This window comes from Pantherophis guttatus, chromosome 7 (assembly GCF_059756535.1).
Source record: "Pantherophis guttatus breed Tessera chromosome 7, ASM5975653v1, whole genome shotgun sequence".
In the NCBI taxonomy this organism is placed as follows: domain Eukaryota; kingdom Metazoa; phylum Chordata; class Lepidosauria; order Squamata; family Colubridae; genus Pantherophis; species Pantherophis guttatus.
In genome coordinates, this window is record NC_142069.1 from 53,054,275 (window position 1) to 53,074,989 (window position 20,715).

Here is a 20,715-nt window from a genome sequence, read left to right on the forward strand (position 1 = left end):
GGGCATTTGCCCAGGTTCACCTTGTGCGACAGTTGCGCCCTTACTTGGACCAAGATGCCCTACGCATCATTACTGATGCGCTGGTCACCTCCCATCTTGACTACTACAACACTCTCTACCTAGGGCTGCCCTTGAAAACCACTCGAAGGCTTCAGCTGGTGCAGAATGCGGCCGCGTGGGTTGTGATGGGAGCGTCCCGACACTCCCATGTTACACCCCTCCTGCGCGGCTTGCATTGGTTACCGGTTGCCCTTCGGGTGAGGTTCAAGGTGCTGGTTATCACCTATAAAGCCCTTCATGGCCTAGGCCCGGGATATCTGTCGGACCCCCTGCAGCCAGCAACAATCCCCAATTGCCCGGTGCGTTCCCACAGACAGGGCCTCCTCAGGGTGCCGTCGGCCAGACAGTGTTGGCTGGCGACCCCCAGGGGGAGAGCTTTCTCTGTGGGCACACCCACCCTCTGGAACCAACTTCCTTTCCAGCTCCGGATGGCCCCTGACCTTCGCTCGTTCCGCCGCAAGTTGAAGACCTGGTTGTTCCATAGCCTGGACTGATGGCGGGTTTTTAATGAATTTTAAACTGTTTTAAATTGGATTTTAATTTTATATCGTTTTAATAAGGAACTATGCATTTTATCGTTGTGAGCCGCCCTGAGTCCTCAGAGATAGGGTGGCATATAAATTGCATAAAATAAATAAATAAATAAATATACTAAACTGGATGTATTGATTGTATTTATCTTCTTATCATATTATGCTTTTGTGCATGAGGTTTTTAACAGTGGTTTTGGTATAGTTGTACATTAGCTATTTTTACTTTTTAAATTCTTCTTCCTGTTTTTTAAAATTTCTGTGAGCCACTGTAATATCCCATTTCAAAGACAGGTGCTGTATTTTCAAAAGGCAGAAGCCAGTCTAACCTAACAAGTTCTTGGATTTTTAATGCAAAAATTAATATTTGTCAGGCATATATATTTGAACATGTCTTCTTTAGTACATAATTATTCACTGGAATAAAGAATTATTTTAATAAGAGCACGCACACATATAGAAAGCAGGAATGGATAAGACTTGGTGTGAATCCCAAATCCAGAATGGATTAGAATAATTTACTCAAAGAGAAATGAAGCAAATCCAATTTGTCCACAAACCAAACAAAGAAAAAACTACCCCTCCTCCAGACAGTTCAAAGAAAAAAGAATGGAGAAATCACTGAATTTAGTGAGTATATTTTCTGACTCTTTCAGTCTTTTTTTTTTTTAATTAAAGGACTATTATTTTAAACCCCTTCACCAGTCTTTATGATGTTTGGCTTCCTCCATTTCTTTGTGGTGTCCTAAAGTTCCTGAAATTTTTATCCAATTCTAGTGAAAAATAAAAATATCATTGGAGAGTTCAGATTGCTACAATTCAGTTTGGGATGTTGCTTCAATTTGGGCAAAGAGATCAGAGTTGTTGTTTTTTTTAAAAAAATAAATCTTACATTGATGTTTGATTGAAACATCAAACAAACTAGGGCAGCAATGAATAAAAATGACTAGTCATGGCACACTCTTTTGGGATGCATTCTGAATGTCCTACAAAACAAGAATGTTATGATTTGGTTTAAGTGTTTGTTTTCATATTGACTTACTACACAGCTCTGAGTTTGATGATATTTACATTATGTTAAATGACAAAATCACACTGTCCAACCACTTGGAATAAAGTACATACAATTAAACATGACCTTTATTCAAACAAGGATGAAAAAAATTGCAAAACTAATTAAAAGAGTAATATACACAAACAGACATTTGAAAGCCAAAGTGAACAAAGCTCAGTTCTGTGGCAAGCTTCTCTCCTTTTGTTCCCCCCAACGCAAAAGCAAATAATAAAAGTTACTGAGCTTGCAGTGAGATGCTACTTTCATAATTTGTCCTCCCTTGAGCCTAGCCCTTGATGCCTATGTTCACAAACATCCATTTTGCTTGTTGAAAAAAAATAGTAATCAATCAATTGGGCAAATGAAACACAGAATGGAAATTAAACAAACTGGATATAGTCTCTCCAGGGACTTCAATTATCCTCTAATGTGGTAGATAGTCTGGATACAAACAGTTTTCATTTATAAATTTTGATAGTAACGGTGTCGGTTTTGAAAACCTCTGTATGCATACTTTGCATCCAATTTGCTGTGAGGCACTCTGTCAAATGGCTCATGATCATTGAAGCAGGATTCAAAGACTTCATCTACTGCTTTCTCTGCCATCTCTTTAGTGATATTTCTAACAGCCAACATGGAGCGAACAGCTTTCATCTTTACACAAGTCTGAAACAGGTAATAAAAAAAGCCAAGGCACATTTAATCAACTATTAAATCATCATCATTTAATCATCAATCATCATTAAACAAACAAATAGATTTATATAATATTAGGTAATATAACTATTACCTAAATAAATAGATAATTATGTTCCATGGATATCTTCCAATGTATTGCTATCTAACTCAAAAATATTTTTAAAATATTTTCCACATTAAATGTATCACTTGGAAGATACCATAGTGTACAATTCAACAGTTAATAACAAATAATTCATGAGGATACTTTATCAGCTGTGTCATTTAAAAAAAAAAACCGTAAACATTTGTAATGCTTTTGCAGTAATTTTAGATCAATGAATAAATTCAGACTTTCATTATATCTAGGACTTCCATTACTTGAAATACACATATCTAGATTACCTGATTATATGATTTCAAGAATAATAGCAATTTTCAAAGGAATAGCGAGAAATAATTTAATATATTTATTACCTCATAAATATTGTGGGGCATCCAAGGCCTATATAAAGTAGTCCTGAACTATAGATTATTACCAAAGAGCAATGAACAATTATTTTATCCAAGTCCAAATAAACAAGTAATCTTAGTGTCTATGGAGATTGATTCTCAGTCATGCAGGTCATGGTTGTCCCAAAAGTGCTTTTTCAAGAGGCAACTGGGCTTTCTGGTTTTTCTTTGAAGATGTTTTGCTTCTCATCCAAAAAGTTTCTTCAGAGCTGAAGAAGCTGTTTGGATGAGAAACAAAACATTTTGAAAGAAAAACCAGAAAGTCCAATTGCCTCTTGAAAAAGCACCTTTGGGACAAGTAATCTTCGTCTTTCTAACCATAAAAATAATGTTCCATAATTTGGAATGTACATATCAAAACTGAGAAATATAATCCAAGATTTATTGCTTAATGCATTGTAAGCCACCCTGAGTCCCCGGAGAAGGGCGGCATATAAATCGAACTAATAAATAAATAAATAAATAAATAAATAAATAAATAAATAAATAAATAAATAAATAAGATTGGCTAAATTTTGAAAAAATTGATCTGGTCAATGAACAGTAGATTTCTCATCCTTAATCCCTCTTCTTTAAAATAAAGGATGCATGAAAAGTATTGCTCTCACTTCCATAATGTTAATTTAAATAGGAATATTTTAATAAATAAAACCCAAAATCATTGAAAGCTATCTTTTAACTGTCTTATTATATTTACAACTCCATATTATCACCATTATTCACTGCTTTATTAAATGCTTCATTAAATGCTGTCACAAAAGTGCTTCACATTTTGTCTCTTCATCCAGGCCTTGATAATCCTTTCCACTTCCTCTACCTTTGCCACTTCAAAAAAAACAATTACCGTATTTTTCAGACTATAGCACGCACCAGTGTATAAGACACACCAAGATTTCGAAGAAGTAAGTAAGAAAAAAAAAGTTTTTGCCTTCCCCAGCCCCTAGGAGCACTTTGCAAGCCTTCCAAACCCCATTTTTTGCAAAAACGGGTCCGTTTTTCACCTGTTTTATCCCATCTCTCTTATCCCATCTCTGAGGACCTGCTGGAAGACCAAAATGTGAAGTTCTTTCATTCAGAAGCTTGTTCATCACTGAGAAATGTATTCAGAGAATGTGATTTCATGGGGAAATAAATTCAGGTAACAAACAGTTTATTTTGAGGATTATTTTTCTGTTCCATCTATTTTAACATCCCTATTTCAGTTAAAATTATGGAAATGGAGGCATTATTTTTAATTCTCTCTATTTCCCCCCCCTACACACACACACACATGTACATGCATACACACACACAGCATAATGAATGAGAAAAAAACTTCTGGTCTTATGTTTTTTTCATGTCTATTGACACTACATTCCTTTTGCCAAGTCTCAAATTACAGAAGAAACTACCTCAAATGAAGACATGAACTGAAAACTTTACTTTGACAGATTATTATTAATTTACCTGCTGATGCTGCTTCAGCCCAAACCTAAATCTCATCATCTCATTTATTAGAGAACAATCTCCACTGAGATTAGATGCCCGAATCTATAAAAGATGCACAAATTGAGTAGAATATTTACAGAAAAGTTAGCATAGTATCCCATTTTAAAGCTTTTGTCCAAATGGCTGCAAAACTGTCCTTCATTTCCAATTTGTTTTGTAATTGTTGTCAAATGGTTAAGAATAAGTGAATTCTCTTGGTTGTTCATATAGCCAAGGATGCTATTAAAACATAACTGCTGAAAGACTATCACCTTGATATCATTTTAGATGAATAGAACATGACTTTACTCATTCAACTAGGGCAGTAGTTTTCAACTTCAGCAACTTGAAGATGTGTGGACTTCAATGCCCAGAATTCCCCAGTTGAGAAATACTGAGCCAGGTAGTAGCTAAATCTCAAATTACAGAAGATACTACCTCAAATAAGACATGAAACCTAGCTGAACTTAGCTGATTGCAGAAAATTAAAGAAGAGATGATTTTATTAATTTTTGATTTTATTAATTATTCATGATTTTATTAATACTTAGTTGGGATATACCAGGAAAACTCCAAGGCTGTTAGCTAGGCGAAAAGTGTTTATTAGAAGCACCCCAAAACTGTACCAAACTATTCCCATACTACTGCCAATAAACTAGATCCGTGATGGCAAACCTGTGGCACGCGTGGCACGCAGTGCCCTCTCTGTGGGCACATGACCCATCGCCCCAGTTCAGCTCCACTGCACATGTGCACGTACCTCCTGCCAGCCAGCTGGTCGTCGGGTCTCTGCCATGCATGTGCAAGGGGCCAGGCCCCCATAGGGGGGGCCATGAGCACATGTGTGCATACGCTTTGGGCACTCAGTCCAGAAAAGGTTAGTCATCACTAAACTAGATTAACATATCCATGGAGACAATAGGAGTTGATATTCTGATTCAGCAACGACTTTATTTTCTCCAACCTCTAAGTAATACTACCCAAACTAGCTTAATTAGCACCTCTTAAGATCTGATGGACATCTATCAGTCAGTAAATCTTTGATTATCTCAGTAGGTGGTAGTATTTAATCTATCCTTTCTGAGTTTTGAAGCTATACAAGTGGGCTCTGCTTAGTCCTTGAATGAGACAACACTAGTACCAGAATTATATTAGAAAGAAAAGTTTTTAAAAATCTGAGGAGACAATTGCAAATTATGACAGTATTGGATACATCCATGAAGTCACAAGGTACCAAGTTCAACCCAAAGAAGATATCAGTGGGAAAAGACAATATAACTGCCATAGATCAGGATTATTTTCCTTGTGTTTACAAACTGTAAAGCTCTTTCTAAATTGTGTGAGGCAGGATGCTTCTTCCCTGGAACCAAAAAAAAAAAAAAGGGGGGGGGGAAGAACTATTGTTCTTTATCTTAAATATAAATCAGCTGGTAAGATATTTTCGATTGTTTGCAAAACTATTTATTGTTATACTAATTTAAATAACTCGGTGGAGTTATTTAAATAACTCATAGGTTGTTTTATGTGTTTACTTTTAAAAGCTTGCTGGCAGTGAGGGTTAGAGAAATACACTGCTGTGGTCAAACAATGGCTTAAATCATTTGAAAGATGCAAAACATGCTGCAGTTTCACAAGCTATTTCTCCTGTGACATTTCTAGGCTGCTCTAGATGAAAGAGGAACGAGAGAATAGTCAAGTGAATATATTGTTATATCCGCTGAAGATAAGAACACACTACTCATTTAAAAAACTATTCACATTACCTTACTCCTCTCTTAACTCTCGCTATCCCACCCTCTTTACAAAGTCCTGGATCTGCTTTAAAAGTACATAGACACAAACACATATTCACACATTTATAGACTAAAAATTTGCTGCAAACCATCCAGAAAAATGGTGCATAACATAATAATTTTGTCTTAGTACTTCATATATTTTGATATATGTTAAAATAAATCAAATGTCGGGGTTTATTTTTGATTGATTGTTTGATTGATTCATTGATTTATTCCATTTGTACCAACAGGATGAATGAAGAAAATCTATTTACAGAAATTGCCCAGTATATTTTACTTTTAACATGTAAAAAGCAAACAAGCAAACAAACAAACCAAACAAACAAGTCCTTCACAATGTAATTGATAAATTGCTACAATAAAACTGTGAAATCACAGAACCAATATCATGACCTTATATTCCAAACACTGTGGAAAACTTCAGTATTGTGATTATAAGAATTTATCTCTTCTTGCTTATACTGAAAACAATGAATTAGGAGTGGAACTGGCTTAAACCTATAGGGTAAAAGGTTAGAAGCCTGCAACCTTCTTTCCCAGACGTTCCCTGGGTATTTAGACCTGGCCCTCCTACTTCCTGCTTTAGAGTAGCAGCTTGGTAGTTCTACTGCTATCATCTAATTTCCCGCGTGTGCTTCCCCTATTATCCTCTTCCTGAATCCCAGCACACAAGAGACATACGGTTCCACGTACTATTTTTCCGGCAATAATCAAAAGGAACCAAAAGTAAAATAACATTTGAATAACGTTACAGTCTACACATTACATTACAGAGTACTCCTCTGTAACTAATGTTCTTGTTAAATTCTCTTTCTCCAGACTAGAGGGAGGGACTGGAAAATTTCCATGGGCACATGGACAACAACCAGGTCTCATTTGTGGGTACAGACTGAGATACCTACAATTTGTGAATGTTTATGCCTATCTATAAAACAGACTGATATTCACAACAGGAATTAAGCAAAGAAACATAAAATATGATAGTAGGATCACTTAATTCTACTAATTCATTCAGAAATATGTTTCACTTAAACCATCAGGACTTACTTTCTGAATAAATAAGCATAAGACTTTACTGTAAGTGAAACTGTGTTGATATGAGGTTTATGCTATGTGTGTTTCTGATATCCTTATTAAAATATATTTATAAAATTAAGTGTTTCAACTTACCTCTGAACAGGCTAAGTGCTTTATATTGTTAAACCAATCCACATGAGCACGGCAGTGATCAAATGCATGGATAAGTTCATGAGCAACCACTCTGTTCATTTGTGATTGACTATGTATGTTGTTTTGGCAAAGTACAATCTGAAAACAAAGTTAACCCAAAATTTTAAGAATGCATTTGATTTTTAGAGCTTTCACAACATAATGTGCTTTCCTGTTCTATACACATCATTGTTCAATCATTCATTAGATGTAGTGCCAGAGAACTTGAGGGCACTGTTTATCTGGTTTCCCCCTCTCTTTCCTTTTCTGGGCATGAGGAACCTCCCAGAGACTAAATATACATATTAAAATACAAACTAAAACTAAAAATCAGCTGATATCATTACAATATAGCAATAGCACTTAGACTTAAATACCACTTTACAGTGCTTTACAGCCCTCCCTAAGCGGTTTACACCGTCAGCAATTGCCACCAACAATTTGGGTCCTCATTTTACCCACCTCAGAAAGATGGAAGGCTGAGTCAACCTTGAGCTTGGTGAGATTTGAACTGCCAAATTGCAGGCAGCCGGCAATCAGCAGAAGTAGCCTGCAATACTGCGCTCTAACCAGTGCGCCACCGTGGCTCATATACCGGGAGGAGATCACCAGGCTGAGGCTGATGTATCAACAGTCATGAGTCCCTTTGTGCCCACAAGAGAGCTAAGTCCAGCCCACCGTGAATTCCATTTTTACCGCTAAATTGCTTTGACCACTAGTGAAAAATAATTGCTTTGTCATTGAGCTCTGGGGCTATTCCTAATTTATTTGATTTCCTATTATAGTTATCTAGAAATAGCACCATCTATTTTAATATAATAAAGCTAGCTTACAAAAAATGAGGGAAAAATATATTGACCCAATAGAAAAAAAAATCAGAGGGTTTAATATGAATATTTAGAAAATATTAAGTTGAGATTGACAAAAATTCTACTATTTAGAGTTCTACTATAACTACTATTTAACACTGACTACATAACTCAACTATTTTGTTTTACTAATATAGCAGAGCATAAAAAGGTGCAAACATTAGGCAGAAAAAAGTAGTAGTTTACCTGTGATACTGAAGAATCAAATCCTCCACCAACATGTTTATCACAATTTTCACATGAAATGTGTCGGTTATTGGTAACAGCACTAAAACAATTGAAGAGTCACACATGTAACAAATATAATACAGAGCATTCATATAATAATCTTTGGACATAAATTATCTCACCAGCCAGAATTCTTCATAGCTTCAAGTAGCAGTTTAGCTTGTGGACCTAGAATAAACATTGGCACAATAACTCATTTTTAAACAAATCTGTTATTCAGAGAAAAAAAAAATGCAGAGCTCATCTTTAAATTACCACAGAAAGTGTTTACAATATCATTAAACTTATGAAGCATCATACATCCAGAAACAATTTATAGATATCATAATCAAAACACAAAGATGAACTTGATTGATGGCAAGAGATACTACTGGCAAAATCTTAAGTGTTTACTTAGATATCAAATCTAATTAATTAAAGGGAGTTTAATAATGTTCAAGTGTACACATGACTTTCACAATCAAGGACCATAGGAACTAATCTGAGTAAAATTGCAAATGAATATTCTGCTTTGGTAAAAACTTTGAAACAATATTCTTTTGATGTAGGGCAGTGGTCCCCAACCTTTTTATCGCCGCGGACCAGTCAGCCTTTGATAATTTTACCGTGGCCCGCTGAGCGCGCGCAGGGGTGGGGGGCGTTGTTCGCGACGACACATTGATTGTTTATATATCAGATTATTTTGATTAAACAACTTTTATTTTATTGTATTTAAACATGCCTTACAAAATAAAATACAATTACATAAATATAAAGTGCTTTAACATTTTAACAGTTAAACTTTAACTAAGCGCTCTAGTTACTAGATTCTAGTGAATCAATGAGAACCCTGAGCTTGTTTTTCTGCAACGAGACGGTTCCATCTGGGGGTAACAGGAGACAATGACACCCGAAGTGTCTTGCTTATGTCCAGTTTATTTCGTTGTTTTATTTTGGTTGCTGTCACTGCAGAAAACCCCGCTTCACACAGATAGGATGTTGGAAAAGGCAAAAGGGACTTAAGAGCTGTAGTGGCAATCTCAGGATATTCCGCCATGACTTTAATCCAGAACACCGGCAGAGTTGTTGTCTCAAATACAGTTTTAAGGCCGCCGTCATTTGCAATCTCCAGCAGTTGATCTTCTTCTTGTACAGACATGCTACATTCGTCTGGTTTGTTGACAAATGGGTCGCGGATCCATTCCTTACCAGTTCGTGGGTCTTTTGTGGTTGGGAAGTAGTGCTCAAACTTTTCTAAAAGCAAAGACAGGTGATCGTGCACCAACTGGGAGAATGAACGCTCAGGCTCAGTCTCTCCTAAAATCCCCGCTAATGTCTGAAACATGTCCAAAATGCCTCTGTTCACACGCCGTCCCCACAACTCCAGTTTGGCTTTAAATGCAGCTACTTTGTCAGCCAACTTGAAAACAGTTGTCATTTTCCCCTGAAGGGACAGATTGAGTTCATTGAGCAGGCTAAATATGTCACACAGGTAAGCCAGTTTTGCAAGCCATACCTTGTCACTGAAATGTGCTGCCAGTGGTGACTTCTTTTCTGAGAGAAATCTTTGCAATGGCTCTCTTAATTCAAACACCCTGGATAGTGATTTTCCTCTGGATAACCATCTTATTTCTGTGTATAAGAGAAGGCATCTGTGCTCTGTGTCCATCTCCTCACAAAGCTGCTCAAATAGACGCGAGTTAAGGGCGTTTGCTTTGATGTGGTTAATAACTTTAACCACATCATTCAATACACTGTTAAATTCTGGTGACATTTTTCGGCTTGCCAGCATTTCCCTGTGAATGATACAATGTGTAGATTCGCACTCAGGTGCAACCTCCTTAATCCGAGCGGTTAAACCAGACAGCCGTCCGGTCATGGCAGCAGCTCCGTCTGTGCATATGCCGACACAAAAGGACCATTTTAGTTGTCCTGATATATAACCATCCAGTGACTTGAACAGTTCTGCTCCTGTGGTGTTGGTTGGCAAAGATAGTGCACATAATAAATCCTCATGCACATCCTCCTGATAAAGATATCGCACATAAACAAGTAGTATTGCCTTGTTGTCGATATCTGTAGATTCATCAACCTGTAGTGCGTACCACGGTGAAGTATTAATCCTCTCCAACAATTGTGTCTCAATGTCTTCAGCTATTTCATCAATGCGCCTAGTCACGGTGCTAGCCGACAAAGGCACATTTGCTACCTTTTTTACAGCAGCCTCTCCTAAAAGTTCACGACAAATGTCTTTAGTGGAGGGCAAGATCAATTCTTCACCGATAGTGAATGGCTTTTTAGCCTTAGCAATACGGTTAGCCACCAAATATGATGCTCTCAGAGCATTCTCCTTTATTGCTGTGGTGGCCCTCAGAAATATCTTCTGTCCTTCGTGTTCCCTTTTTTTTCTTTCAAAATACTGCAGGGGTTTGTCTTTTAATCCAGGGTGCTTGGCATTCAAGTGGCGAAGCAGTTTTGAGGGTTTCATTGCCTCATTAGAGAGCCGCTCACCACAAACTATGCAGAGTGGGGTTGGCACGTGGGAATCACCTATCCCGATAAATCCATATTTCAAGTAGGACTCATTGTATTGTCTGTTAAAAGTTTTATGTTTCTTTGATGCTGAAGGCTCTTCTTCTGTCTCTTCACTGGGCCTTTTCTTTTTCCCAAGGAAACTTTCTGACGACATCTGTTTCGTACTCATCTTTGCTAATTTGTGGGTTAAATTTGAGCAAAAACAATATACACCTACACCAACTACTGTAAAAATGAGAAAGTACCAGTGAAAAGCGAGAAGAGCTAGCACCTGGGTACACGTTATGAATTATTAATGCACTTATGCACTTTATATGTTTGGACACTGGTAGAATTAATATAAATTATATGTAATTTCACTGTATAATGTTAGAGATAATTTGGGGCCTCTAGCCATGGCTCACACTTGGAGAGTACCAAAACCTGCTATAGTGTGCTGTTCGTATTTCCCCCCCCCCCATCTATCTATGTCAGTGTTTCCCAACCATTGTGCCTCCAGCTTTTTCCAAACTACAACTTCCAGCATGCCTGGAGGGCCAGAGGCTGTCTGGGTATGCTGGGAGTTGTAGTTTTGCAACAGTTGGAGGCACCCTGCTTGGGAAAAATGGAGCTATGCTTGTCCTCTCTTTCTGCCTATCTATGCATCTATCTATATCAGTGTTTCCCAACCAGGGTGCCTCCAGCTGTTGCAAAACTACAACTCCCAGCAATGTGTGTCCAATCACACTTGGTCAATAGAGAATTCAATTCAATTCAATTCAATTCAATTCATTCTATTCCTATCCTATTCTATTCTATTCATCTTCATATATATACACAGGTACTACACAAACACACACACACACACCTACTCTCCACCTCATCCCTACCCAGCTCTATAGAGTCCACAGAGCCCATTTCATACAACGCAAACCCGCAGGCATACAACCCCCCCCCCACACACAACCCGGCCCCCACAAGGGAAGGACCCAGATTCTCTCTCTCACACACACACACAGAGACGCGTGTATTGCAAGACACGTGTGCATGCCACCCCCCATGCCCAGAGACACCCCCCCTCCAGTCTCCCCCAGACAGGGAGGCGTGTTTCGAAGTGTGTGTGTGTGTGTTTGCACAAGGGTGTGACTTTTATACACACACACACACAGAGGGGGGAGGGGTTTGAGCCCCCCTCCCAGTCCTGCAGGCCCGAAACCCCCCTCCCCTCCCCCTCCCCCCATTCCCAGGTCTGGCTCGGCCCTTCGCCCCGCTGACCTGCCCGGCTTGGCTCGGCCCCAGGCGCCCTTCCTTCTCCCGAGACGTGGTGCGGGCGGCAGGCGGGGCGACGCCGCCCCTTCCTTCTCCTCCTCCTCCTGCTCCGCCCACAGGACGCTTCCGCAGCCGCACCGACCTGCCCGGATTTAGGGGGAGGGAAGCGAGCGTCGGAACAAATGGAGACCGGAACAGAAGGAGTGGGACGCTTCCCCCCCCCCACCAGCTGCGCGGCCCGGTGCCAGGTACTCCACGGCCCGGCACCGGTCCGCGGACCGGGGGTTGGGGACCACTGATGTAGGGCACCTAGGCAGATGGCCCAATACCTAGATACTACAATAAAATCACGATACCAGAGCACCCACTTTGCTGATTGTGACATCCTTTGTGCAGGAAAAGAAGGAAAGCAACATGTCCCAAAGGTGCTCTTTCAAAAGGCAACTGGATTTTCTTGTTTTTTTTTTTCCTTTGAACACGTTTCACTTCTCATCCAAGAAGCTTCTTCAGAACTGAAGTCCAGTTGCCTTTTGAAAAAGTATCTTTGGCACAATCATGGATGATTGAGAATCTCCATAGTCAAGGAAATCATTAATGTTTTTTTTTCTTTTCTTTTGCTGAATGGTATCTCAATGGTTAGACTGGAGTATAGAAATAGAGCACTTTGCTTTTCCATAACTCACTGAAACTTCACTTCTGTGTTCAGAGAAAGAAGTACTGTACTCTATATGGAAGCTGACTTGCAACAAATTAAACTGTGTCAATTTAACTTAAAACTGTCTTAAAAAGTCTTTTTCAGCTGTATTGAGATACCATGAATTAAACCGGGCACCTTTATACTCTCTATAAAAGTGCTCACTTACCAATTGCTTCACTTAGTGACCCCTCAAAGTTATCATGATGTAAAACAAATAGTTTTGCAACACAACCACCTGGACAAAAAATTGTGTTTTTTCCATACCAGTGTCATGAGTCAGCTTTATAAATAAATTTGTTACAGATAAATTCCAATACGGTGACTGAAAATGTAATATAGTTTTCAATATGCATCAGCATGATTTCTACTTGAAGAGAAGCAAATTTTATCCATTTTGACAAAAAAATGTATATTTGAGGTTTCTATTCCTTCCAAGTGTCCAGCTAGATGACAGCATCAACATCCTTGACTAATGTTGTGAAATAGGTATTTATTTTAAATGATTAAAATAAATAAAAGTTAATAATAATGTATCTAGAAAAAATAAGACCAGTAGAACATTCCAGAATTGTAATTAAATTGAAAAGGAAGAAGAAAAAAGATGAAGCCATGGAAGAGGAGTTGAACTTTGACTGAAATGAGTCTTCCCTTGCTATGGAAGAGTACACAGGAAGGAGAAATTTCCTAAATAATTAATCATTGAAAGGAGCTGGACTCCAGAAGTTGTGGGTTCTGCATCACTGGAGGTTTTTAAGAAGAGATTGGGATTGTATTTCTAATTAATTGTAGACATTCAAACTATCACCTCCATCTATAAGTTGGTAGGTCTCCTAGTTTGTAGCTGGTTGCTTTAACCACTACAGGAGCAGCAGCAACTGCAGGAATGATTTCCTTCTGTGGTTTTATCAATGAACCAAGACTGATAAGATTGTTTGGACCTTTTAATATTTCAGTTTAAGTATTTTTTTTTAATAGACCTGTGATAGTCAGGCAATAAATTGTAACAGGCAAACCTCTCTCGGAGACAACATGGCTGCGACAAGGCCAAGACAACCCAAGATAAAAAACTTTTTTCAGATAACGGACACTGCAAGTAAGACCCCTTCACTCTTTTCTTCCCCCCCTCCAAACAAACCTAGCCCCATACTGGATTGGGAAAAAGACAACTGCTTCTCTGTGGAGGAGGGAGTTCCAGTTACAGTAGGAGTTGGGGGAGGGAACAAGAATAATATTAGGAACAATTATAAAGGAGACTTGGATTAGGTCGCCAAGAATTGCCTACTAAAAGCACAAACAGTTTCTGCCATATTTGACAAGCTCCTGAAAGCAAATGGAGGGATTAAAGAACTAAAGTCTCTAATGGGAAAACATATCAATAAATTAGATGAAGAAGTAAACATCAAAACTCACATTCCAAATCTTCCCCATAATGCTTAGTCAACCTATGTGGACCGGGGGCCTCAAGACAGAGAAGATACAGTGGAGAGTCTGGTCTTACAGAGACACAGGATCTTACTCCACGTTACTAACACCTCTCTGAACAGGGGCAGGTGGCATAACAGGAAAGTGGTTTTGATCTCTCTAGCCCAACTCTTACACTGTAGGCTATATTCCAAAGAGCTAACAGAGATTTCTTGCCTCCCCAACAAACAAGGCTGCAAAAGAATATTGCTAACCTTTCGGTAGATTGTTCTGCCATCGGTGTTATTCAGGCATGAAACCTCCTTAAAGAAACTCTGCATTTGGCCAAGATGGGTATTTCACATCACCCAAATTCAGTTAAAGTCTGGGCAGAGAGCCAAGACAGTAAGGGAGGTTGACAACAACCTTGGGAATTCCAAAATACTAAGGGCCAAACAAACAAGCCTTCAACTAACAAGGTTATAAAAAGATAAAAAAGAATATTTAAATCTATGCAATGGAAAGTTTCAGTTCATGGATGACATGGAAGAACCAGTTTGCCAGCCTTTGCCCAGGAGACCAAGAGCAGATACTAAAGAAGATTGAAATAATTAGCTTAATATTGAAATCAGCAACTAATGCAACAGAAAGCTTGAATGTTTTGCTTCCTTCTGGCAGCTTCTCTGTGGAGTTGCTATCGGCTTCTGAAAATACTCAAGCGCCAATAAATAGAAAGAGATGGTGTACCAGTCCAAAACAAAAAGGAAAGGGACATCCAACAGGACATAAGAGTACAAGTCCAAATTAACCATCTAGTAGGACAACTAAATAAGGAGAAGGAAAGCCAGAGTCCCCGCCCACTTGAAGAAACATCACTTAGATCAAAAGTAGAAGAACACTGGCAATCAAGATAAAGAGGAGCAACAACAACAAGAATTGCAACTCACAAGGAAAAATACCGAACCTCACAATAACTGTGTCTATATGAGAAGCATAGTTAATATTGACCCAGCTCCAAGTCAAGTTGACATCCGGCATTTTACTACCTAGCCAACCAACCAAGCCAGACCACCTTGCTTCCGCAATCTCATACAGATGGTGACGTGGAACGTGGCTGGCTGGAAAGGAATGGTTAATAGTGGACTAATGAACTTTAGATTTGATGTAATAGCCATTCAGGAAACCTGGTTAACTGAAAGTGGACGAACCAGGACAACTGCCAGGCTTTCAGGGATGGGCCTCCCCAGCCCAAAAAACAAAGGGAGATCCTCTGGCAGGTTATGCATTTTTATAAAGCAAGAATTGCAATGGCAGGGGAAGAAACTATACAATGAAGACAAGTATTTGTATTTCTTAGCTGTTAAATTTGGATATGAAGAGTTCGAGTTAATAGTGGTAAATGTGTATATCCCTCTAAACACATCCCGGTATATTACAACTCCAAATACTGGATAAATTTGGAAGTTATCCTAGATCTAGACGATACATCTGTATTGTACCCTCAGTCCATAGTGGTATTACTAGGAGATTTAAACGCTAGATTGGGCCCTTCTTTGTATGAGTTCACCCAGAAAAAGGGAGTCCCAGGGCAGTTTTTCTATAACCATCCTCAGTGGCTCTCGAGAGACCGCAACGCTGCTGGCCTGCTTCTAATTTCCTTAATTTTTAAGGGTAATCTCCAAATCCTGGGAGGTAAGGATAAGAATTATACGTATCATTACACATACACTTGGCCCATTCAAGCAGTGTACTGGATCTCTTTTGTGTGTCTAAAGATAAAGTCGACCTCTTCTCGGAGGTTATGGTACACTTCAGTGACAATAGCGATCATCAGCCTGTAAGCGTGACATTGCGAGCGAGCTCAGATTCAAGACCATATAACATGGCTGACAGATGGCTCTCCAAAAAGGTAGAGGTGACCCAAAATAAAAGGTTAATGTGGGCTAAAGTTGATACTAAGACAATATCTCTGTCTTAAAGAAGAGAATGCTACCAACTGGGTTACAATCCAGTCTACTACTAACTGGCCGCCAGCCTTCGACACATTCTTTAATCTTTGTAATATCCTGAAGAAACACTTAACAACTAAATCTGCTACCAAAAGAGCTCGAGTGGGTAGATCCAGTTGGTTTGATTCTGAATGCCAGCGGCTGAAAAAGAAATTGAGGGCAGCCATGAGGCTTGCCCAGAGGAATCCTACTGCTCATATACAAGCTGAGATGTTGCACACAAGAAGAGAATACAAAAAAAATATAAAATTAAAGAAAAAAAGCTTCACCACCTTAATTTGGGCAGAACTTGAATTGGCCGCTAAAAGTCATAACTCAGCAATATTGTGGCATTCAGTAGCAGGAGTTCTAAAGGAACAGAGATTTGCATTGATAAGCCAATCTCTGCTGAAGAATGGGAAAACTACTATGTAAGTCTGTTTGCCTCTCTATGTAGAGAAACTGCCTCTAAGCAGTGAACAAGCACCCCCTAAAACCCTTCCCCCTTGGGGGCCAGTCTCTGTAAAAGAGATACAATCTATTATTAAATGTCTAAAGAGCAATAAATCTCAAATGTGGCCAAGAATGAACATTTCGCTTGTAGCCAGCCCAGATGCTAGATCGGCCCCCTGCAAACTCTCATCTCTCGAGGAGCGCTCACTGAAGCGGCACAGGAAACTTCGGCCGGACTCCTTGAGAGATGAGAGTTTGCAAGGGACCGATCTAGTGTCTGCAATGGACACCAAAGGTAGGGTTGACTCTGGCTGCTTCTCTCTGCTGTAGTGCTTCCCGGACATGGTTTACCACTCCAAGCTCCAAGCGGCAGGAGATGAAGGCTGCCTTGGGGCCGCCAGCTGGCGCAAATATACCGCGGTGAAGACGGAATGCTGATGCCGCGCAAATGCAAGTAGCGCTTCGCTCCCACGCTTTCCCGCCATTGCCACCGCCGCTTTGCCCTGCTTCCCCCCCCCCCCGCAACAGCACCATTACCTCATTCTGGCTGGTGAGGGCTGCTCTCCTTTTTGCATGTTGCACCACCTGCAAAGTTGTACATTGCACGTGCCACCCCCACCCCCATGGTGGAGATTTCCAGGCCCCCCAACGGGCAGGCCAGTGAACTCGGGTGGAGGAGCTGCTCTAGGATGACCAAAGGGCCAGTCCTATGACTACTACAGCTCTGGAATATGAGACTGACTTTCCCACCAACGTCGGCAAGCTACCGTCAGTCTGCCCATCTTTGTTTTCCTTAACTCAGATTGACCAAGCTTCTTGAGAGAAGGAACACAAAAGAGGTTTCCATGCTAGGTGACTGGACCAGGCACTTTCTCTTGGGCCTCCCACCCAGAGGCCTCGCAGAAGCAGACAGGTAAGCCTGAAAGGCGGCTGAGAATTCCCCCCACAGTGGTCCGTGGGATTTAAAATTATGAATTTGGTGGACCCTGAGGTCCAAAAGGTTGGAGACCCCTGCTCTGGATTACTAAATTGACAAATTATATAAAGAGCTGTGGCCTCCCTGCCCTCTGTGTAACAGGAGAACAAAAAAGAGTTGCCCAAAGAATCATGGATATAGAAGCTCAAAGCGACATATCCACACTTAGTAAGGCTGGTAGCCTGAAATGGCAGAGCAAATATAAATGCACCTTCTAAATGGACAACTATTTAAAGTCACAACTGCCAAAACATCTCAGGGAGATATTTACTTGAGCAAGATTCAAACAGCTTGATGGTTAGATTTGGGAGATTCCATTCTATCCCATATAATGAACGTACATATATTTGTGGAGCTGAAGAAGTAGAAGATCTGACTCATATATTATTTGATTGCTGTTTATATAAGGGGGCGAGAGATAAGTACCTTGATCCACATATTAAACATATGGTCCAGTGGGAGGCCCATATTAAAACAACATACCTCATGTGTGGCCAGAATTTGAAAATGACATTGAATACAGCACAATATCTGACTAAAATGGTCCAATGCAGGTGTGAGGGGCAGCTCTCTGCTTCGTCTTCACCCTTCACCACCCTCGCTTTGTGGCCGCCACATCAGTGCATTGCTCAGTATCCTGCTAGGTTATGGCAGCGAGCAACAAGTGGCAAAGAATGAAGTGAGGCAATAGGAGGGGGGTGGAGGATAAAGCAAGGCATGGGGTGCGGAGCAGCCCCACCCACCTCGGCTTACCTGAGGGCCCTTCAGCCAGGCCAAACCCTCACCCCCCCCCCCCCCAGGGCAGCCACAACCCTTTTACTAACCTGCTTTCCAGCTCTATTCTCCATCACTGCGTGCAGGGCAAATAAGTAGTCTGTGGGACTACGGTAAAAAAAATAGTTCCAACCTCGCAAGATTTTTTTTTTATGAGAAGTTGGAAGGTCTGGACTATTTTTTTTCCCCGTAGTCCCACAAACTACTTTAGTTGCCCTGCATGCACCAATGGAGAACTGGGCCTGTGCGCGTGCATGCACACCGGGATGGCGTGGGCCGGGCTGAAGTGACATGGGCCAGACCCGTTTCCAGGATGGCCTGTAGGCTGGATCCGGCCCGCGGGCCTTAAGTTTGACACCCCTGCTTTAGGCTAATCAATCAATCAATAATAATAATAGTTCACAGTTTGATTCAGATGACACTTGATATATCAGCAAAATTATTTTCCAAGTTTATTAAAATAAATACTCAAATGATATTTTATTTTTTGCTCTCTCCTAGGCCAGATCTCCTCTGCATTAACAATGACCACAGTTGGAGAGGAACAAGCATTTTCTTTGTTGTCAGTTGGTAGGTTTAACCTTATAAGTCACTTTGGGAAGATTTACAATCTGGAAATATCAAATACAAATAATATTATACAATTATAATAAATAATATCAACACCACATACTACAATTCTGCATTAAGTTCTCAACTTCCATTTTGGAACTTTGCAGATCTCATGGTTGAATTACATGCTCTAAAATTTTGGATCTTTCCACCTTTTCCCATTTTTTTCCTCCCCCATTTTGCTTTTTGAAGAATTCTGTCAAATGAGAAAGTGTGTGTAGGTGTATACGTATTTCTATAACCATACGGATATAGTTTCGTAGCATTTTGGTCAGTCACTATAGTGGAGTTACTTAAGATAGGGCAATATATTTTCAAGGTCAGAATTACAACTTACCACGCAGTAAACTTTAAGGAAATATGTTAAGGCTCATTTGTTTGAGGAGAATGCACACTAAATACCTAGAGCGATTTCTCTGAAACCGCTCACTAGAAAAATACATTCTCACGACTAGGGAGCCGAGGGGGGGGGGACTTACTGTCTAAGGCAATCTTCAGCATCGACTGGCACCTATACTGGGAACCAAACAAGCTGGAGATGATTTTTCCCTTCAACGCGGGCTTCTTCCCCTGGCCAAGAGTTCGCTCGGGAAAGCGACTGTAGCCAAAGTCGTCCTCCTGCTCTTCGCCAGAGTCGCGACTCTCCGGTTGCGAAGTCTGCTCAGATGTCATCGTTCATACAAGCGCGGGCGATGGAGCAAAGTGACCTTTGTTCACATGGCCTCCCCGGCTACCGTACCCGTCCCTCGAATCCAGGCAAAGGCCACCTTCTGCCGAAACCATAGAGGTTCGCCACGCGTGTTTCCTGCTGCCTGTCTGGGGTGATTCATCGTAGGTAAGCTAAATGAGATGGGGTCCATAGAGCTCTTTCTTTATGCCTCTTTTCTAAACCATCTATAGACAAATAAATTATAATTCTCTTGCCTCGGCAACTTTTTAATTCTGTATCCATGAAGCGGGGTAGTGGAAGCGCGGCAGTCATGCGCATTCTGTGTAGGGAGAACGACACTCATGCACCAGAACGCGCATGCGGAGAGGTGGGCGAGCGGAGCTGTCGACGCTCTTTCTCATTTTCTCTTTCTGCCTAACTTGGACTATAGAAGTTGGAAGTCTTTTCCGCTAGAGCGGCTACCAAGACAACTCACTTCCCTTCGTTTGGCGCGCTGGGTGTTGTGGAAAAGGAAAGCGAGAAGGGCTTCGGAGCAGCAGAAGAGTGAGAGGAGTTTGCAGTCGCAGAGGTTGGGGCCGCCCCGCTACTGTTCCCAGGCAGGGCTGGGGGAAAAAAAGCAAAGAAAGCGCATTGAGGTTGGGCTGATGGCTTGTTTCTTGGGTGCTTATGAAAAACCGGGAACATCGAGCCTTGTTTGCCTTTCTGGCGCAGTCGGAGAAATTGACGTCCTCCCTTCTTTTTGGAGGGTGACGTTCAGCATTCACAGGCCGCACCCAGGACGATTCTTTTTCACTGGGGGAATACTGTAATAATGCATCAGGGTTGCTTCCCCGCCTCGTTCGCCCCCCCCCCACCGCGTCCCTTCATGCCCACCATACACAGATATCTTTTTTTAAAAAAACCCTGTCCTTTAAAACCTGTTCCCGCCAAAATGATGGGCTTTCTGAGGCCACAGAATATGAATGAATATGTACAGAA

General features: G+C 40.6%; 2 protein-coding genes across 19 annotated transcripts in view; one reads left to right on the top strand and one right to left on the bottom strand.

Moving 5' to 3' along the window:
• Nucleotides 1-1,703: 1,703 nt before the first annotated feature.
• On the bottom strand, nucleotides 1,704-20,144 carry ATP23 (ATP23 metallopeptidase and ATP synthase assembly factor homolog). 4 transcript variants are annotated; one of them, XM_060694698.2, is made up of 6 exons: nucleotides 19,992-20,144; nucleotides 8,527-8,572; nucleotides 8,363-8,444; nucleotides 7,269-7,406; nucleotides 4,282-4,365; nucleotides 1,704-2,310 (listed from the first exon to the last, which is right to left on the bottom strand). In XM_060694698.2, the coding sequence occupies exons 1-6, from the start codon at nucleotides 20,053-20,055 to the stop codon at nucleotides 2,107-2,109; spliced, it is 618 nt and encodes a 205-aa protein (XP_060550681.1). In that variant the 5' UTR covers nucleotides 20,056-20,144; the 3' UTR covers nucleotides 1,704-2,106. The 4 variants fall into 4 exon arrangements, with proteins under 4 accessions (XP_060550681.1, XP_060550679.1, XP_087730277.1 ...); XM_060694696.2 differs by lacking the exon at nucleotides 19,992-20,144 and adding an exon at nucleotides 19,547-19,832; XM_087874151.1 differs by lacking the exon at nucleotides 19,992-20,144 and adding an exon at nucleotides 12,173-12,315.
• RPAP3 (RNA polymerase II associated protein 3) overlaps nucleotides 19,256-20,715 on the top strand; it is an 83,367-nt gene continuing 81,907 nt past the window's right edge. For 6 of the 15 annotated variants that reach the window (XM_060694695.2, XM_087874149.1, XM_087874150.1 and 3 more), the window contains exon 1: nucleotides 20,099-20,305. The gene's annotated coding sequence lies outside the window, so the exon portion shown is untranslated. Of the gene's footprint in view, nucleotides 19,903-20,090; nucleotides 20,373-20,715 lie in introns of those variants that run through there. The other 9 variants (XM_087874148.1, XM_087874142.1, XM_087874139.1 and 6 more) reach the window with 6 other exon arrangements.

Coding starts and splice junctions, on each gene's coding strand:
- ATP23 (XM_060694696.2), bottom strand. CDS start 19,739: ATGACATCTGAGCAGACTTCGCAACCGGAGAGTCGCGACTCTGGCGAA. Junction 7,407..8,362: donor TTGATTCTTCAGTATCACAG/GTAAACTACTAC, acceptor CTTTGTTTTCAG/ATTGTACTTTGCCAAAACAA. Junction 4,366..7,268: donor AGCACTTAGCCTGTTCAGAG/GTAAGTTGAAAC, acceptor CATCTTTTATAG/ATTCGGGCATCTAATCTCAG.